This window comes from Syngnathus leptorhynchus, chromosome 22 (genome assembly GCF_054491065.1).
Source record: "Syngnathus leptorhynchus isolate UIUO chromosome 22, UIUO_Slep, whole genome shotgun sequence".
In the NCBI taxonomy this organism is placed as follows: Eukaryota; Metazoa; Chordata; class Actinopteri; order Syngnathiformes; family Syngnathidae; genus Syngnathus; species Syngnathus leptorhynchus.
Genome location: NC_141216.1, coordinates 4,364,339 through 4,379,769, shown reverse-complemented (window position 1 = coordinate 4,379,769; position 15,431 = coordinate 4,364,339). Strand labels below are relative to the sequence as shown.

The 15,431-nt window shown below is 45.6% G+C and overlaps 2 protein-coding genes across 4 annotated transcripts; one reads left to right on the top strand and one right to left on the bottom strand.

The window, feature by feature from the left end:
- Positions 1 to 100: 100 nt before the first annotated feature.
- Positions 101 to 7,934, bottom strand: cpxm2 (carboxypeptidase X (M14 family), member 2). 2 transcript variants are annotated; one of them, XM_085904122.1, is made up of 15 exons: positions 7,893 to 7,934; positions 7,349 to 7,759; positions 6,342 to 6,437; positions 5,371 to 5,480; positions 5,106 to 5,245; positions 3,948 to 4,032; positions 3,379 to 3,529; positions 3,226 to 3,314; positions 2,607 to 2,730; positions 2,343 to 2,539; positions 2,023 to 2,202; positions 1,297 to 1,594; positions 1,025 to 1,164; positions 805 to 904; positions 101 to 731 (listed from the first exon to the last, which is right to left on the bottom strand). In XM_085904122.1, exons 2-15 carry the CDS (start codon positions 7,578 to 7,580, stop codon positions 475 to 477), a joined length of 2,199 nt encoding a protein of 732 aa, XP_085760248.1. In that variant the 5' UTR covers positions 7,581 to 7,759; positions 7,893 to 7,934; the 3' UTR covers positions 101 to 474. The 2 variants fall into 2 exon arrangements, with proteins under 2 accessions (XP_085760248.1, XP_085760247.1); XM_085904121.1 differs by lacking the exon at positions 7,893 to 7,934 and having other exon boundaries at positions 7,349 to 7,866.
- Positions 7,935 to 11,021: 3,087 nt separating this feature from the next.
- LOC147039504 (ras-related protein Rab-5C-like) lies at positions 11,022 to 14,242 on the top strand. Of its 2 annotated transcripts, none has more exons than XM_085904140.1 (5): positions 11,022 to 11,163; positions 11,787 to 12,073; positions 12,236 to 12,387; positions 13,023 to 13,239; positions 13,544 to 14,242. In XM_085904140.1, exons 2-5 carry the CDS (start codon positions 11,902 to 11,904, stop codon positions 13,690 to 13,692), a joined length of 690 nt encoding a protein of 229 aa, XP_085760266.1. In that variant the 5' UTR covers positions 11,022 to 11,163; positions 11,787 to 11,901; the 3' UTR covers positions 13,693 to 14,242. The 2 variants fall into 2 exon arrangements, with proteins under 2 accessions (XP_085760266.1, XP_085760267.1); XM_085904141.1 differs by having other exon boundaries at positions 11,154 to 11,302.
- Positions 14,243 to 15,431: the final 1,189 nt, after the last annotated feature.

The following is a 15,431-nucleotide window of genomic DNA, read 5'->3' as shown; positions in this document are numbered from 1 at the left end:
CAGGAAAATGTTTGTCATTGTGCACAACCTTTATAGAAATAGTCACAAGAAGTAGAAATTTGGAGAGAGGGTGACAAAATGAAAATCTCAATTGGAGTAATTGGACTTTATTTCATGGGAGGCAATGCGTGTATGCGTTGCATTGCCTCGGTGGTGGTTTACATAATTTAACAGGTCCTGTATGTACATACATGAGATTAGATGCTTTTATTATTTACACAAAATTTTATTGTTGCCCCGCGGTTTATTATTTGTATCTTGCTGCTAATTTTCAGTAGCCTGTCAATGGCGTTTCCTATTATAAGTTAGCATAAGCTAGTGGATTTTTGGTCGATGCACTCAAATGGTTGTGGGGGGTGTCATTGTAATATGTGGATCCACCTTTGAGTCTTTTTGAGATATTTTCAACATTTCCCATCTTGGAAATCCCCACAGTCACCATTAGGTTTCAATCCTTAGAGTTCTTCCCCACTTTCACGCCGGGCGTCTGTCACCGGAGCGACGGGATTGTAGCGGCCTAACAGGCGCTTTACCGCTGCCTTGCTTGTTGAATCGTTCCATGATCTCCCGGATGCGTGACAAGTTGGTGCGGCCCAGCGTGAAGTCGCAGCGGGTGGCCCCCATCTCGTAACCCACTTCGCATTTCTTGCTCACCATGCTGTAGCCCTCGGCCCTCGCCGTCACTCGGTATTCGCCCGGGTTCAGCAGGCGCCAGTAGTCCCCGTTAGCAGCTGGCGCGCACATACCCAAATTGAAAACCACTCTGATTAGCATGAAGTGCTTCCATCTTGACAGATTGTATACCTGTGCGAATGTCGTGGCTGATGCCTTCCACGGCGATGGTGGCGTTGGCTATTCCGTTGCCTTGCAGGTCCCTCACCATGCCTTTGATCCCACGATGCACCTGTAGATGCATCAACAAGCAATAGCGTTCTTACAAGCTAACCAAACCCTTAAATGATCTCAGTCAGGTGTGTCTGTGTTATTTTTTGCTGTGCGTGGGTTTTTAATGTGTGTGTTTTGCCTGTTCCATGAAGACGAGAAGAGATTCGCGATTGTTCTCCCACTCCTCTGGCAGCTCGCTCTCGTGAGGGAATTTGTCGCAGCCCACGTACATCGACAGCTCAAAACAATTAGTGTGCAGGTAGCTGAAGTCGTTCATGCCTGCCGACACGCCACACAACCTCGTAACGGTGTCACGCTTACATTATATGGATTAAAAAATATTGGGACACTTTTAGTGATGAATAAGTAACATCGGCATCCGTCCCAATACTTTTGACCATGTCAACTAACTGCCTGCCGCCGTATGCCAGGACGCCCCGTTGATGGTCCCGTCTTCTTTGGCGAAGTCTTCCTTGTGGCACACCCTTCGATTGGCGGCCGTCATGAGGCGGTGGGTGGAGGCGTAGGCGAAGGACAGCCAGCGGAACACGTGGTCGTCCGGCGTGGGCGTGGACTCCCGGGTCACGCCCTGGGAGCGGGTCTTGTCATACGGGAAGGTCACCACCAGCTCGCCCCCCTGGAGGTTGCCGCCCAGCACAAAAGGGATCTTCTCCATCCAGGTGATTAAAGCACGGGTCTCCACGGCAACCTGCAGCAAGATTTAAATGGAGGTTTTTGAGACTCAAACATTATTTATTTGATTACTAAGCAGCCTTCTGAGAGTGGAGCACCGGTCCTGATGCTGCTAGCACCTCAGCATCTATTTTGGAACCCCCCAGTGTGTGACTCACACCAGCCCACGTCACAACACCGCCGATGAGCTTTTTATAGACGCTCGGATTCTATTTCCGCTTGTCACTATCAGACGGCGGCGCTTCCGTTCCTCCCGAAATAGCCGCCGCTTCTACGCCCACGTGCTGCTTTTTTTTTTTCTTTTTCTTCTCAATCCTTTCCAGGCATGGCAGCCCCTTGCTGTGGGATTTGCCAGACTGTAGGTGGTAGTATGTGTGAATTCTCTAAAGCAAATTAAAGTAAACCACAAGAAATAAAACAAGACGGAAGTAAAGACGAACTAACCGAAGCGTTTTTGGACTGGTACCACTCGGGAACGGAGACATAGTGGTTGGCCATCCGGCGCGGGATCCACTTTTTGGCCTCGGCCTCCCACAATATGGAGTTGAGGTCGGGGAAATTGTGGTGGATGTCGATGCCGTCGTTGCTCCACCGGCCCAGAGACCAGCCGCTGAGCTCGGATCCCTGCGCGGCACCGGGGAGACATGTTTGATTGTATTTCCCCAAATGATCTTATTTTGGTTCTGTTGCATCTTTTAATCCCATTTGCTGGATGAAAGGTGACACGTTGCAGGCGTCCTCTGGCGCATCCGCAGCCCACCTACCACTTGAAAGGCTTTCTCGTACCCATCGGGGTTGACGGACGGCAGCAGGTGGATGCGGGTCTCGTCCACCAGGTGTCGGACCCGCTGGTTGCCCGCCAGATACTCCAGGCACATGAATTGCATCAACAAGAGGAGCAGCTCGCGACCCAACACCTCGTTGCCGTGGGAACCGGCCGTGTAGCGGAACTCGGGTTCACCTGGACGCCAAAACAAGTAAGTCCGAGCTCATGTTGAATAAGAAGCATTTTATGCAAACACACTCACCCACTTCGTGCTCCCCCGGGTTGTCGGAAATCTCGATGGCGTAGAGTTTGAGGCCGCCGTGGCTTTTGCCGATGTTGTAGATGCGAGTGATGTTGGGGCACATTTCGTTGACCACCTTCATCAGCTGGGCGGGGGACAAAAACAAACTTGCTGTCATCTCACTGTAAAACCGTATTGTGATTTCCAATAACATGATAAGCTAATTATTGCTGACCCTGACCGCCATTTAATTTTCTCGCCTAAGTCCATATTCTCATTCTGCCTCTTCAGCAATTTCTCCTCATTTCACTCTAATCCTAACTCCGGCGTGGGGGTGTTCACTAACAATAGCCATATTCAGTGCATTAAATAAAAGCGGCAAGGTTGAAGGCGAGGCGCGCTATCAGCTAGCTGCGCCCTCAAAAGAAATGTCAAAGGGGTTGGCCGGGGAGGAGGAGGAGGTGAAAAGCCTCTGGGGGTTTAAAAATAGCACCTCCTTTCTTTTGCCAGGGCCTCCCCTTGAAGCCACAGAGCCAAGAAGGACGCGGTCCATTTAGCTGACTTTGATGGCCACGTTGGAGCATTTCAAGGAGCCACATTAAAAAAAAAAAAAAGCCGTGCGTACTACCAGACGACTGACCTGCCTCATTTCCTTGTAACTGTGAAGCATGAAGTCCAGCTCGTCAGTCGTTATGACTTCGTTGCGTCGGTGGTAGTAATTATTCGGGTCTGTGGGGTAAAAAAAAAAAAACATTCAAAATCTGCCTAGCGACATATGATGATCTCAGCTCACCTGGCAAAGGGCATCCGAGGATCTCGGCCCTCATGCAGATGCTGCCTTTGTTGAACCAGGACTGAGGGTTGACCCGGATATAGCGAGCCACCAAGGGAGTGGGAAAAATGTTGCGCACCGGGATCTCCTTTTCTCTGTTTCCTCTGAAGATCTACTGAGGCAAACGAGATGCTGAGTCAGGACTCATTGGGCACGTTAGAAATCAGCAGTGGGGAGTCAACATGGCCGCTCGCACACAGCATTCGTTGAATGTCATGAAACCTTTGGAGGTTTACTGGACCAAAGTTTGGAACGCCCGCCCCCGTGGCACCCTTTGGTATTTACAAAGACAAATGGCGGCGTTTGGCATTTGGCACAAAAAGACGAGCGGGTGGCCTGTGGTGGTGGTGGTGGTGGGGGGGGGGGTGATTTCCCCTCGTGACTCGTTTTAATCAGGCCAAAGAATAACCACTTAATCGCATTTACAGGATCAATAATTCAAGTCACCGATGGTTACGAGATCTGAGATGAGCTTAGAGGGTCGTTTGTGTTTAGCGTTAACGCTCAGACCGACAAAGCACGCTCCTCACCATGTCCTCAGAGCCGTTCTTCACCGTCACCCAGGTGTGACTGTCGTTGCTCACCATGACCTTGTAGGAGGTCACCCAGTCGCTCCTGTTGGACAACACAAACACATTTACAGACTAACTTTGCTTTTCATTGGACAGACATGTTTGTTTTGGTTAACCTAGCAAACAAATGAGCTTTTCCTGTCATTGGTCAATGATGTTTTTTTTTCATTAACTGCTAAATAGAGTGACAAACTACCAAATGAGACCAAAATGAATGGGATAGTTTAAAATATAAGTTTAGTTCTAAAACCTTGACAAATTCAGAGCACTGAGATTTGGAATCGGACAGTAAAGTAGGCCAAAGATGTCCCGTCATGTCTCAGTATGCTGCACTAGCTGTAGGTCGACAGAGATTCCTGCTCTCCTTGATAAAGACATAAGCGCTCGGCCGGTCCCGCCTCGGAGGAATTCCCGGCTCGGCTAATTAAGGCGGCGTTGTGGAGACAAGACTCCGAGAGCGAGGCTGGCTACACGGACCGCAAAGCTAATTGCGAGAGATTCTGTCTCAGGCGTCACGGATGGTGCAAACAGCAGAACACAAAGCACCTTCCTTTTTTTTTTTCTTTTTTTTTTTTTTCAAAAGTAAGAGCCTCAAGACATCAATGTGTGTATTTCCAATTAAGAAGATTGGAACGTGTCAAATACAATTACATAGCAAACGTCAGAAGGTGGGGGGGGGGGTGTATACAATTGTTGATGAGGCGGTAAAAGTTGTGGCGCTGCTGTGCATTTGTCTTTGCTGTGATATTGCAGGAGGCACCGTTCCGGTTCATCTGACAAATATCCCGCGAGATTGTTGCCGCCTGTGTCACGGTACCGACGGCACGCAGAGGCCCGGTGGCTGAAAGCTTCTGCAACTGCCATATAGGACTATCACCAGGCCGCTCCATTAGGTACACTTGTCTTGTGGAACCCCAGCAGCATTTTTGTTTTGGGATGTTTTTTATTTGGCGGCGTGCCGGGAGATTGTTAAAATACGAAATATGTGCCGTGGCTCAAAATGGGACATCTTTGACCCCTCCCGTGGTGATTCTCCTTCAAAGCAAACATGGGCTAGTGGACATTTTTCATCCTCGCCGCGTGACCATCTGCGCCTCGGCGTGCGTGCGTACTCACGACCAGAGGGAGCTGCGGCCTTGTGTGATGACTCCCGTGAACTTTGTCAGCCTCCTGGCATCCACCTCCAGCCACTGCAGCGGGTCGTCCCTGCCGGCGCACCAAGCCCCGTCGTAGAGGTCGTCCTCGTAGAGGCCGGCCTGCGGGGGAGCGGAGCTTCAGTCCAGATGGACGTCAAATCCCACCCAAGTTGGCATGCTAACATCTCAGTTATGAAAGGAGGGAAAAGTGCTAAGTATGTCTCCGTAATTCAATTTAGCCTCACCTGAATGTTGAGACGACCTCTGTGCGCTCCCAGGCCGTAGCGTTTGGTGGTGGACGCGTGGAGCTGGAAGTCGTCGATCTTCAGCGTCTCCAGTCCCATGGGAGGGCACTCTGGGTAATGAGACAAACTATTTTATTTTTGTTCTTTATTGTCAGAAACAGCACAGTTGTTTGTTTGTTTTTTTGTCTGTGCCCAATGAATCGACTACATCAATAGTCAGGCATGGGTGAGGCAGTCATTTTCATTTGGAAAAAACTAGAGCCACAATAAAAAAAGCGGAGGGAAAAAAAAAATGCTGCGCATCATGGAGGAATGTTTTCATTTTGCAGCTGGAAGTGAAGTTTGGAGCGGACGTCGTCCATTAAGTGCTTGCAGAGACGAAGGGAAATGTGAAAAGAAGTAAAAGATTGGACGCTCTTTTCGACGGCATCATGCCGATGGAAGAGAGAGCGAGAGAGTCGCGGCCAAGCGAATCTTTTTTTTCTCGGGGCTCTGTGCACTTTTCCCGCTCAAGAATGATGTAACATCGACATGCGGCCAGACAAAGTTGTTTTTTTTTTTTTTTTTGTAGGAGCACTGCGGATATGAACGTTTCGTACGCCCTCATTTTTGACTTTACCACCCAATGAGACAATTTATGTTTTGCGTCATCGACTAAATTAAAAAACCCCAAAGTCAAAACTACTTGAAATTCCCTCCAAAATGTTTCTCGTGGAAATCATCTCGGAACACATCTGAAGGACTAAAAGCAACACGTCACACATTGCATATAAAATCCACTTGGCTGTCGGATGGTAAGATATTAAGAGTCCTCCGAGCCGGCCCAGCTTTAAATCATTAACGTCATTTGCGTGCAACTCTTTGACAGAACCGCACGGGAATGAAACATCTGGTCGGAGGTTGCAGGCCTCACATGTCGTGTATTGGGGGGTGGGGGGGTCAAAAGTAACACGATGGAATCGATTCCTTACCGCCTTTGAATCGCGTGGGCTGTCCGTCTCCTTCCGAGCTTCCATTTGGGCTTTTGGGGTTATTCTTCTTCTCGGCTTTTTTATTGGCCGATTTGTCTGAGGGAAGAATGTGCAGATTGGCATGTGAGCAGATTTGCTTCTGTTTTCATGTTTGATTTGTGTTTAAAAAGCAGATGTCTGTCAAGCGGAGAGGAAAGATGCTTTTGATGATTTAGCGACTGTGTTTTTCGACCACGGACTTGACGATAGCGTTTGACTCAACTGGGGTACGCTCCGGTTCGTCATCCATCAAGAGGCACGACTGGGCCTGGGAGTCACATTCCATTGAAGATGGAATGAGGGGGAACATTTTTCTTTTTTTTTTTTTTTCTTTATTCAACCAAACGTCAAGAGTGCACCCATGTGATAACAATCCGTCGCACATCTGAAAGTCTTTATCCTCCAATTCAGGCACGGAGGAACGCATCAGGTCACCATAGCATTCCCAAAACTTAAGCTCAGATCTCCTTTATGGACTTTTACAAGGTTAGATGGAAGAAGCAGATAGACAGGTGACACGTGAGGTCAGGTTGTGTGCGCAGCTGCTTTTCATTACCCCTCGACGGAACCGCTTCGAGCGCCGTGTGCTACTGTGTGCTACCAGTTCTCATTTATTCTTTTTTTTTCTGGTCACAGTTTGAATTCATACGTTATAGCATGTTGGCATTTTTTGGGGGTGGGGGGGGAGAAAAGTCGACTTGGCAGAAATTGCACAGCGTTGATGGATGTATACGCAGTGGTGGATGTTGTTGTTGAGAACGTTTTCCCAGCACATCTATCATGTTGTCAATTGATTTAAGATGTCGGCTGAATTCCCGGAGGGCTCGGAAACTCAGCGCCAAACCCGAACTCTCTGTCTGACTTAATCAAGCGGCGTTAAGGACATGCTAGTGAACGCTTTTGTTGTCTGAATCTTGACTGAATCGATTTGTGATTCAACTTCAAAATCTTTGAGTGTGACTTTTTACCTGCCTGCCTGCCGTTCTCTCCTTTCCCTTTGGCCGCTTTCTTGCCGTATTGTTTGGGGGGTTCGAGTACGTCGGGCCCCTCGGGCATCTGGACCCGGGCGTACTGCTCCCTGGTCAGCAGCTCCTGCATGTAGTAGTCCTCGTCTTCACTGGCCTGGCTGAGGTCGGCCAACCCTGCCAGAAGTCCCAGCAGAGCCAGGAGGAAGAAGAGGTTGGGGCGCTGACCCGTCATGATACCACCCAAGTGGGGAGGGGTAACTCCAGTTAAAGGTCCTGCTGGTGACTCCTTAGGAGCCTGCTGCCGCCGTGCTCCGCCACGCCGCGTCCCATCCAATGCTTTTTCAGAGTTCACAAAGTTCTCCAAGTCGCTGATGAGAGCGGTGGAGCCAGAGGGTCCATGGATGCCTCAGCCTGTGAAAAATGCAGAGAGGGAGGGAGAGGCGTAAAAGGGAAAGAGTTTTGAGTTTGGACGCTGGCAGGTGACTCGAAAAGAAATCTTTTGTGTGTGTGTGTGTGTTTCTGCTTAGCCAGGCTGCACACACACTTGGAGTCTCTGGGAAGTGTTCAAGATCCGCATTTCCTCTCCACCTCCTCCCACTCTGTTTGCTGCAAGCCTGGGAAAGTTGCCTCTCTCTTCTTTTGGGAAGTCCAGCACCTGATAAGCTGCAAAAAAGTTTTGTCTCCCTCCAAATTGTTCTGGAACTTTATCTGGACACACAGAGAATGTCCCGCCTTGGGCATTGAGGAGATTGCGAGAAGAGCCGCCGGCACAGCTTTTGACATTTCATCAAGCTGAGGCAAGACAAACTTGGCCGAGTCCAAAAAAAAAAGCGCACAACTCACTTGAAATTAAATGCGCTGCTTCATTGCACATAACTGATGCGGAAGGAATTGTAAAAGTAAAACAAAAAAACAAAAAAAACATCTTGAAGGAGAAGATGATCAAACTCTGGAATCTTAAGTGGGTGGGTGGACTGGCACACTATCAAAGTCTCACTTCGCCCACTCCAAATGGGAAGGCCATCAAGTGGATCGGATCATTTTCCAGAAGACGCATCAAAAGGCAGCGAGGACATCCCACACAGCAAGTGATCACTTCCTGACTACTATCTGAGCCTCCGTCAAAACATTCCAAGGAGTTACTTTCAGCAAGGACGATCGTGGTCCAATTTCTTTTGCGATATCAAGTGAAGATAGAAACTACGTTGAGAATCAAAAACAAACCAAAAACACTTGAGATTATAGTCTAATAATGAACGCTGCTGACTCATCACACATTCAAAAAGGTTCTCTTGACGTGGACGGTGGAGCGAGCGCAAGAAGAAACGAATTGGCCTGACTCCACACGAGCGATGAGAGTGTTTTATTTGCCGTGCACGCGTGGAATGTTAAACGAGTCGCTTCTGTGCTCAGCTTGAGGCTGAGAAGAACCACCAGGGTGGAAGCGTGATGGCTTCAGCTTCTTGCCTGCCATAATCTCTTAATAAGGCCTTGCTTCAATTCACTTTCATGGAATTTAGAGGAAAATAACCCCTGCGCCGTCGCTGCTTAATGACAAAACAAAAAAAAAAGTCTGTCGGCAGATAAGCCAGACCGCCTTTTTCTTTCCGGTGAGGAATATAATGACATCTTTGCTCTTCAAAGCGAATGTTTTAATCATATTTAATAAGCTAAAATACACAATACATCAAAAGCCGATCGGGTGTGTCGGTTTGGACGGCTGCCGACGCCGCTAATGAATTCGGATGTTCGACATGCTTTGTCTTGTTGGGCGAAATGTATGCTGACATATTTATGGCTGTTGAAGAAAGGCGCGTTACAACCTTGGAAGCAACGACTTTGACACATGTGATCAAGGATGGATGGTGAATGACTGAATTGGAGGAACTCACTTTTTTTTAATTTTTTTATAAGCTACTACTTCGGCATAGTTTGACCTCAATCAGTGCAAGTGGGGCGCCGGTGATCAGAGGCGGAGGTTAGAGGCCGGCGCGTTCAATCAGGGCAGTTGCTCTCCTGTCGCCATGGTAACCGTGTGAAGCTCGGGTACCGCTCACGTTTTTGGTAAAAAAAAATTTTGTGATGCTCACACTTACAGGGACAAAACTATGTGTTCATTTATTCATTTTACACAAGACACACACACCCAGAAATAATTTTAGACACTGTTGTTGCAGGTTGCTGCAGTAACAGCGTTACAACCGCCCACATCCCCCTTCCCCTCTTCCAACACCTGCTTTTGTAATCCCGTGTTCACATTGGCGACGTGTTCCATGCACTTGGACTGCAGTTCAAAAAGAAAGATGAGGAGGGGCGGGGGGGTACAAAACAGATGTCAGATTCTAAACATGCACATGGATGCATTGTTAAAGTCTCCATTGGATGATTCCGTGCATTCTGTTTCATACTAAAACAAGTAATGAATAAAGACTGCAGGAAGTCTTGTGCAAGTTTCGGCCAATTATTTAGTTTTCATGTGCTGCCAGCATTCCTCATTTGCTTCATCATTGCTAAAGCTGCCTCATGAACATTCTGTTGTTGGTTTTTTTTTTCCCTGTAGATTGAACAGGGGTGTGTAGACTTTTGCACCGACTCACTCGGTGTAATTCTGCCTCACGGCGACCTACAAACCGTGTAATGAACAGGACGTCCTTTTTTTCCACGATGAATAAACGGATGGCTGTGATGTTGTCATGCAAACGGAGGCCCGCTGAGTGGTATTCACCTCAGGGTCCAACGTGATCTTTGCTCTGTTGTTCCGTCACCCTCCCACCAGTGCTCCAGTGGCATTTCAGAAGCTCGGCCTCTGCGTGCATCCAGCCTGGTGGCACCAGAATCAAAGTTCCCTCCCCCGAGGTGAACTTTATTAATATTCCCAGCTACCTCCCCCCATACAAAGTCTCTGCTGACCTGACGCTCATGCAGCCTCTAATTCGGTCATTTTCACAATCAATATTTTACATTAGGATAAAAGATGCTTGAATAACAATTGCGAGGTCCAAGGCATAAATGCAGTCCACGTCCAAATATGTGAAAATGATTTGAATTTACGATGTGGGACATTTCCCAGGCCTCCCGACACAGAAATCTGAAGGAAGACAGACAGTAATTGGATTGGAATATATCCGGCCATGTATTACCATCTGGTGGAGAAAATAGGAAGTTTACAGATAAGTGGGTAGTTTTTGCACCAATTGATGGAAATGATCAAAAATATTATATTTTTTGACTCCCCAAAAATATACAGTTGAATTGTAATACTTTACATTTTTTATGTATGTATTGCTATCTGGCAGCAAGGGGAAAGCAGTGTAAAGGGGTGGGGCTTAAGATACACGTCTTTGTTTTATGGCTGTTAAACCGGTTTTGCTAGTACATAATAGAAAGGTGTTTATTTATCAATTAAGTCGTCTGTTGGAGTGGTTTTAGATAAAATTTCTTTATTATGCAATTGTTTGTTGGCAGGAGTTGAGGAAGGAATTCTGATTATTTATAATTTAATTGAGTTCAAATTAATTCAAGTAGTTTAACGTTACTTACTATTAAAATTCAGGAATATCATTTATTAATGTCTTTAATTTTATAACATTAAAATAATGTGGTAAAGGGATATTTGCAATCCCAACCTCACCACTTGTGGGCAGTAGCGTGCGAAGCGCGCACAGTACTGGTAAAGACAGACGACGCAGAAGAAGATGTTCCACAAGGCGGAAGTGAAACATTATTAAACACTCCGCCACAAGAAAAGCATTAAAACGATTATTACGGAGGGCTGGCATGGTCGTTGCTGAATTTTGACCAAGCTTTCGTTGCTGGTAAGAACCTTGGCGCGGTGATTTAAGTATTTTGGGTGAACTTTTCGTGTAAAACGACGGCTTAAAAGGCTGCTAACAGGATTTAGCATCGCAGCTAATTCGACAGTATTGTTTAGATACACCCTGGACCGAACATAAGGTAAATACAGAACAGGTTCACTATATAAATGACTTTATTTCGTCACATTTACATTTCTTTATGACTAAAATGTCATCTTTAGGCAAAAATAGTTTCCTAAAAGATTGAGAAAATAAATTGTTACACTATGGCGGATTAAAAAACACCGCGGTCAACCTGGCCCATTCTGACATGTAGAAAACATGTAAATTGAACGATAAATAAATTCTGTGTAAAGCTGTCTAGCATCTCCACCCAAAACAACGTTAGAAATTCGCCTTTAAATTTGTGCAAAACATTTTGACATCTCGTAAAATTTTATTGTAAACAATTCGACATCTTCAATAAAATCAATGTATAACAAATCAAGTGACATGTGTTTTTAACCGTCTTTGTATTTTCCTCAAATCAAAAATAGTATGTCTGCAACTAACAATTATTTGAATACTGCATTAATCTGTCAAATCTAAGGTAATCATTGTCCCCCTCCCTCTCATTCATGCAGCACCTTCTGGAGTCTGATCATCGACTTCACTCACCGCCAGTGCCTGAGTCGCCTGTCTGGTTTCATTCCAGCCCGGGGCCGCCCCATCCGTAAACAGCCTCATCCATCTTTGTTAATGGCGGGACGCGGTGGAGGCGCGAGCAGACCTAACGGAGCAACGGCAGCGGCCAACAAGAGCTTCCAGTTCAAGCTGGTGCTGCTGGGGGAGTCAGCAGTGGGCAAGTCCAGCCTGGTGCTGCGCTTTGTCAAAGGCCAGTTCCATGAATTCCAAGAGAGCACCATTGGAGGTAAGATCACACATGGTTTATGTGTGGTTGTAATTGTTTTGGATAGTAAGTTTTTATATTTGGTGTTTCAAATTTCATTTGTTTTAATTAGTTTTGAGAGTAGGTTGGTTATTTTCTTCTCGTCAATGTTTTCCAACAAGCTTGTGTACTTTGTCCACCTAGCGGCCTTCCTGACCCAGACGGTCAGCTTGGACGACATCACGGTCAAGTTTGAGATATGGGACACGGCGGGCCAGGAGCGCTACCACAGCCTGGCGCCCATGTACTACCGAGGCGCTCAGGCCGCCATCGTGGTCTACGACATCACCAACGCGGTGAGTCGCACTTGCGACCCTTACGGTTTGCACACACAATTCAACACTGCATAAAAAAAAAATAATACGTGCATAATGAATAAAATATGGTAGTGGTTTGGGGGCTGGAATGGATCAAGGCCATTTCAATTTACTTCAAAGTAGAATTTTAATTTTAGGGCCGAATATTTTTGCAGATTTGTTTTTTTCCCCCTGCATATTAAAACATAAGACAATGATCATGAAATTATAATATCCCTAAATAATCAGGAAAAAAGTAAAGTTAAACATATTCTGCCTGTAATTCACAAAGGACCAAAAAAGAAGTTATCTTTTTTATTTAATGGTTACAACTAAGTAGTTTTTTTTTTAATTTGACTGCCAAATTTGACTCATAAAAATACCCATCAGTTAATTTTATACAAGTAAATTAAGTTACAACGTTGTGCACGGAACAAACGTGTGAGTCAAGGTATGACTCAGTTTATTCTTTTTTTTACCGCACTTTATCTGCTCGCAAATGAAGGCAAAAAAATCCGCCAAGCGACGCTTCGAATCCGGAAAAACTTGAGGGCACTGGGAATTTTGGAACGCATCGTATACGGTACTTAACGCTACGAGCGACAGCAAGGCAAGTAAAGCTTGTCGGTCCTCAGGACACATTTGCGCGCGCCAAAAACTGGGTGAAGGAGTTGCAGAGACAAGCCAACCCAAACATCGTGATCGCTCTGGCCGGCAACAAGGCGGACATCGCAGACAAGCGAGCGGTGGAGCATCAGGAGGCACAAGAATACGCTGAAGAAAACGGGCTCCTCTTCATGGAAACATCAGCCAAGACCGCACTCAATGTCAATGATATTTTTATGGCTATTGGTAAGTAGTTTTTTAAATTTTTTATATGTAATAAAAAAAGCCCTTTTATTTTATATGTTAGTATGGAATAAAGACTGGAAAAGTTTGCTATTATATCTACAGGCCGCAAGAGGGCGTCAAAGCACTTCAATCAGCATCGTGTTACCTAAACAACTGTTGAATTATTTTTGCCTTGTGCTGCTTTTGGCTTTTAAGCTTGCTTAAATTCTTATTTTTAGTTCCACAAACAAATGTAGTCCCATTATGTGTTATGGAAAATGATTTTTGCTGCTTCTCAATAACCTGCGTCCTGGTCTAATCCCAGCCAACAAGCTACCAAAGAACGAGCCCCAGACGGGCGCCGGCCAAGCAGGCCGGACCGGCGCGGGAGTGAATCTGCACGACACCGCCTCTCAGAGCCGCAGCAGCCGTTGTTGTAGCGGCGCCATGGGTGGCAGCGGCGGCGGCAACTAGAGCCTTCGTCAGGACAACACTTAAGAAAAGAAACACTGGAGGACAGGCAGCCCTTGCCTCCTCCTAATCTGCTCTAAAACTGAAATTTAAAATCCTCTTTTTTTAAACGACAAGAATCACAAGCTAAGCGGGATGATCCCTTCTGACTGGTCTCCTTCCATCTATCTACCTCCCTCCTCATCTTCATCACTTCCTATTTCAAAACTGTCTTCTGATTTTTTTTTTTTTTTGGTGGATGATTTTTGTCTCTTCCCATCTTTGCGTGGGTATTGTGTGTATATTATGTATGTTTATGTGTATATAAAAACACAGTATATATATTTATATACACACATGAATACTATATATATTATATACTGTTACATACCATGTGTAGTAGCTTTCATTGACTTCCCTTTTCAGCAATCACCAGAAAATAGACTTTGTTTCCAGGAACGTCTTAATGGAGGTTGATGTCATCGTCATTGATTTAAATGAGAATGGTGGAAATAAGGTGTACACATGAAATATAATAAAGCTCATGCAAGATCATAAGTTATGCTTTGTCTTCTGCTATGTCACCAAAGGGTATAAAAAGTCAACACACTCCTGTTCAAATGTGCTGGTTTTGTGAGCAAGAAAAATTATTTTAATACTTTTTCAATCAATAGCATAACCTATAACCTGTGCAACTCAACGGGTAAAAAAAGAAAAAGCCACATCCCAGTTTACAAGGGTGTGCCCACTTGTGCAACCATAGTATTGTGTAAATCTTTTAAAAAAATGTTACTTCTTTTTAAAAGTTGGGGTTTGTAGACTTTTGTATGAAGGCTCATGATCAACTTGGCTTATTTCTGCAAACCAAAAAAGACCTGAATTATATGCAGCGGCAAAATATGCTGTAGTAGAAACCATGTTTGACCACTAGATAGCAGCATCTCACTGCAATCCAGGCGTCGTATCTTTTTTTTTTTATGTATATCAAAATAAAATGAATAATTGTGCATATATAGAAATGTCTTGAAAACATTTAAGAACTAGAATCTGATGGCCACACTAAATAGGAATGTACATTTTTATGTCTGTACAGCTGCAGTACCAACTTGCTGTTTCAACACTTTACTAGTTCCTCTAAATATCTGTAAATGTACATTTTTATGTCTGTACAGCTGCAGTACCAACTTGCTGTTCCAACACTTCACTAGTTCCTCTAAATATCTGTAAATGCTTCAACGTATGGCACATCCATTACCAAAATCAAGTCGCGTCTCCATGGGAATCATAATGACCGTCCCCCCCATCCGCTGTACTGCAGTGGTTGTGATGATGCATCATCATCATCTTCTTCACTCGCTTCCAAGATATGCAGCATCGCTGCCAAAGAGCAGGCGGCCCGCTCTGTTCACAGTAAATAATTTCTCATTTGCGCCGCTGTCAATCACCATGTGTCATAGAGAGGAACTCATTTCATGCTTGGCCTGTGTGAATGGCAGCGGCGGAAGACTCGGGAAGAAACCCCTCTCGCCCCTTTTACCCCTTTCTCTACTCCACCGGTGATAATTGTTGTTTGTGTTCATTTTGCGCAACAAAATGGACAAGCAAAAGTGGCCTTAATGGTTGTCATAACAACAAGGTTGTTTCAGATTAGCCCCCTGTGCAGTAAAAAGCTCGAATATCAATCTAGACAAATATGCCTTCTAATGCATCGTGTTTGTCCTTTGGGGGGCTGGAAGAATTGTCAGTGAGCAGCAAGGGCACGA

Bases quoted from the DNA above. Each gene is read 5' to 3' on its own strand.
- cpxm2 (XM_085904122.1), bottom strand. From the start codon at position 7,580: ATGACGGGTCAGCGCCCCAACCTCTTCTTCCTCCTGGCTCTGCTGGGA. The intron at 5,246-5,370 runs GTGAGGCTAAAT...GCTCCCCCGCAG, and splicing joins GAGGTCGTCTCAACATTCAG to GCCGGCCTCTACGAGGACGA. The intron at 1,595-2,022 runs GTTAGTTCGTCT...ATCTTGCTGCAG, and splicing joins ACCAGTCCAAAAACGCTTCG to GTTGCCGTGGAGACCCGTGC.
- LOC147039504 (XM_085904140.1), top strand. From the start codon at position 11,902: ATGGCGGGACGCGGTGGAGGCGCGAGCAGACCTAACGGAGCAACGGCA. The intron at 12,074-12,235 runs GTAAGATCACAC...TTGTCCACCTAG, and splicing joins CCAAGAGAGCACCATTGGAG to CGGCCTTCCTGACCCAGACG. The intron at 12,388-13,022 runs GTGAGTCGCACT...GTCGGTCCTCAG, and splicing joins TCTACGACATCACCAACGCG to GACACATTTGCGCGCGCCAA.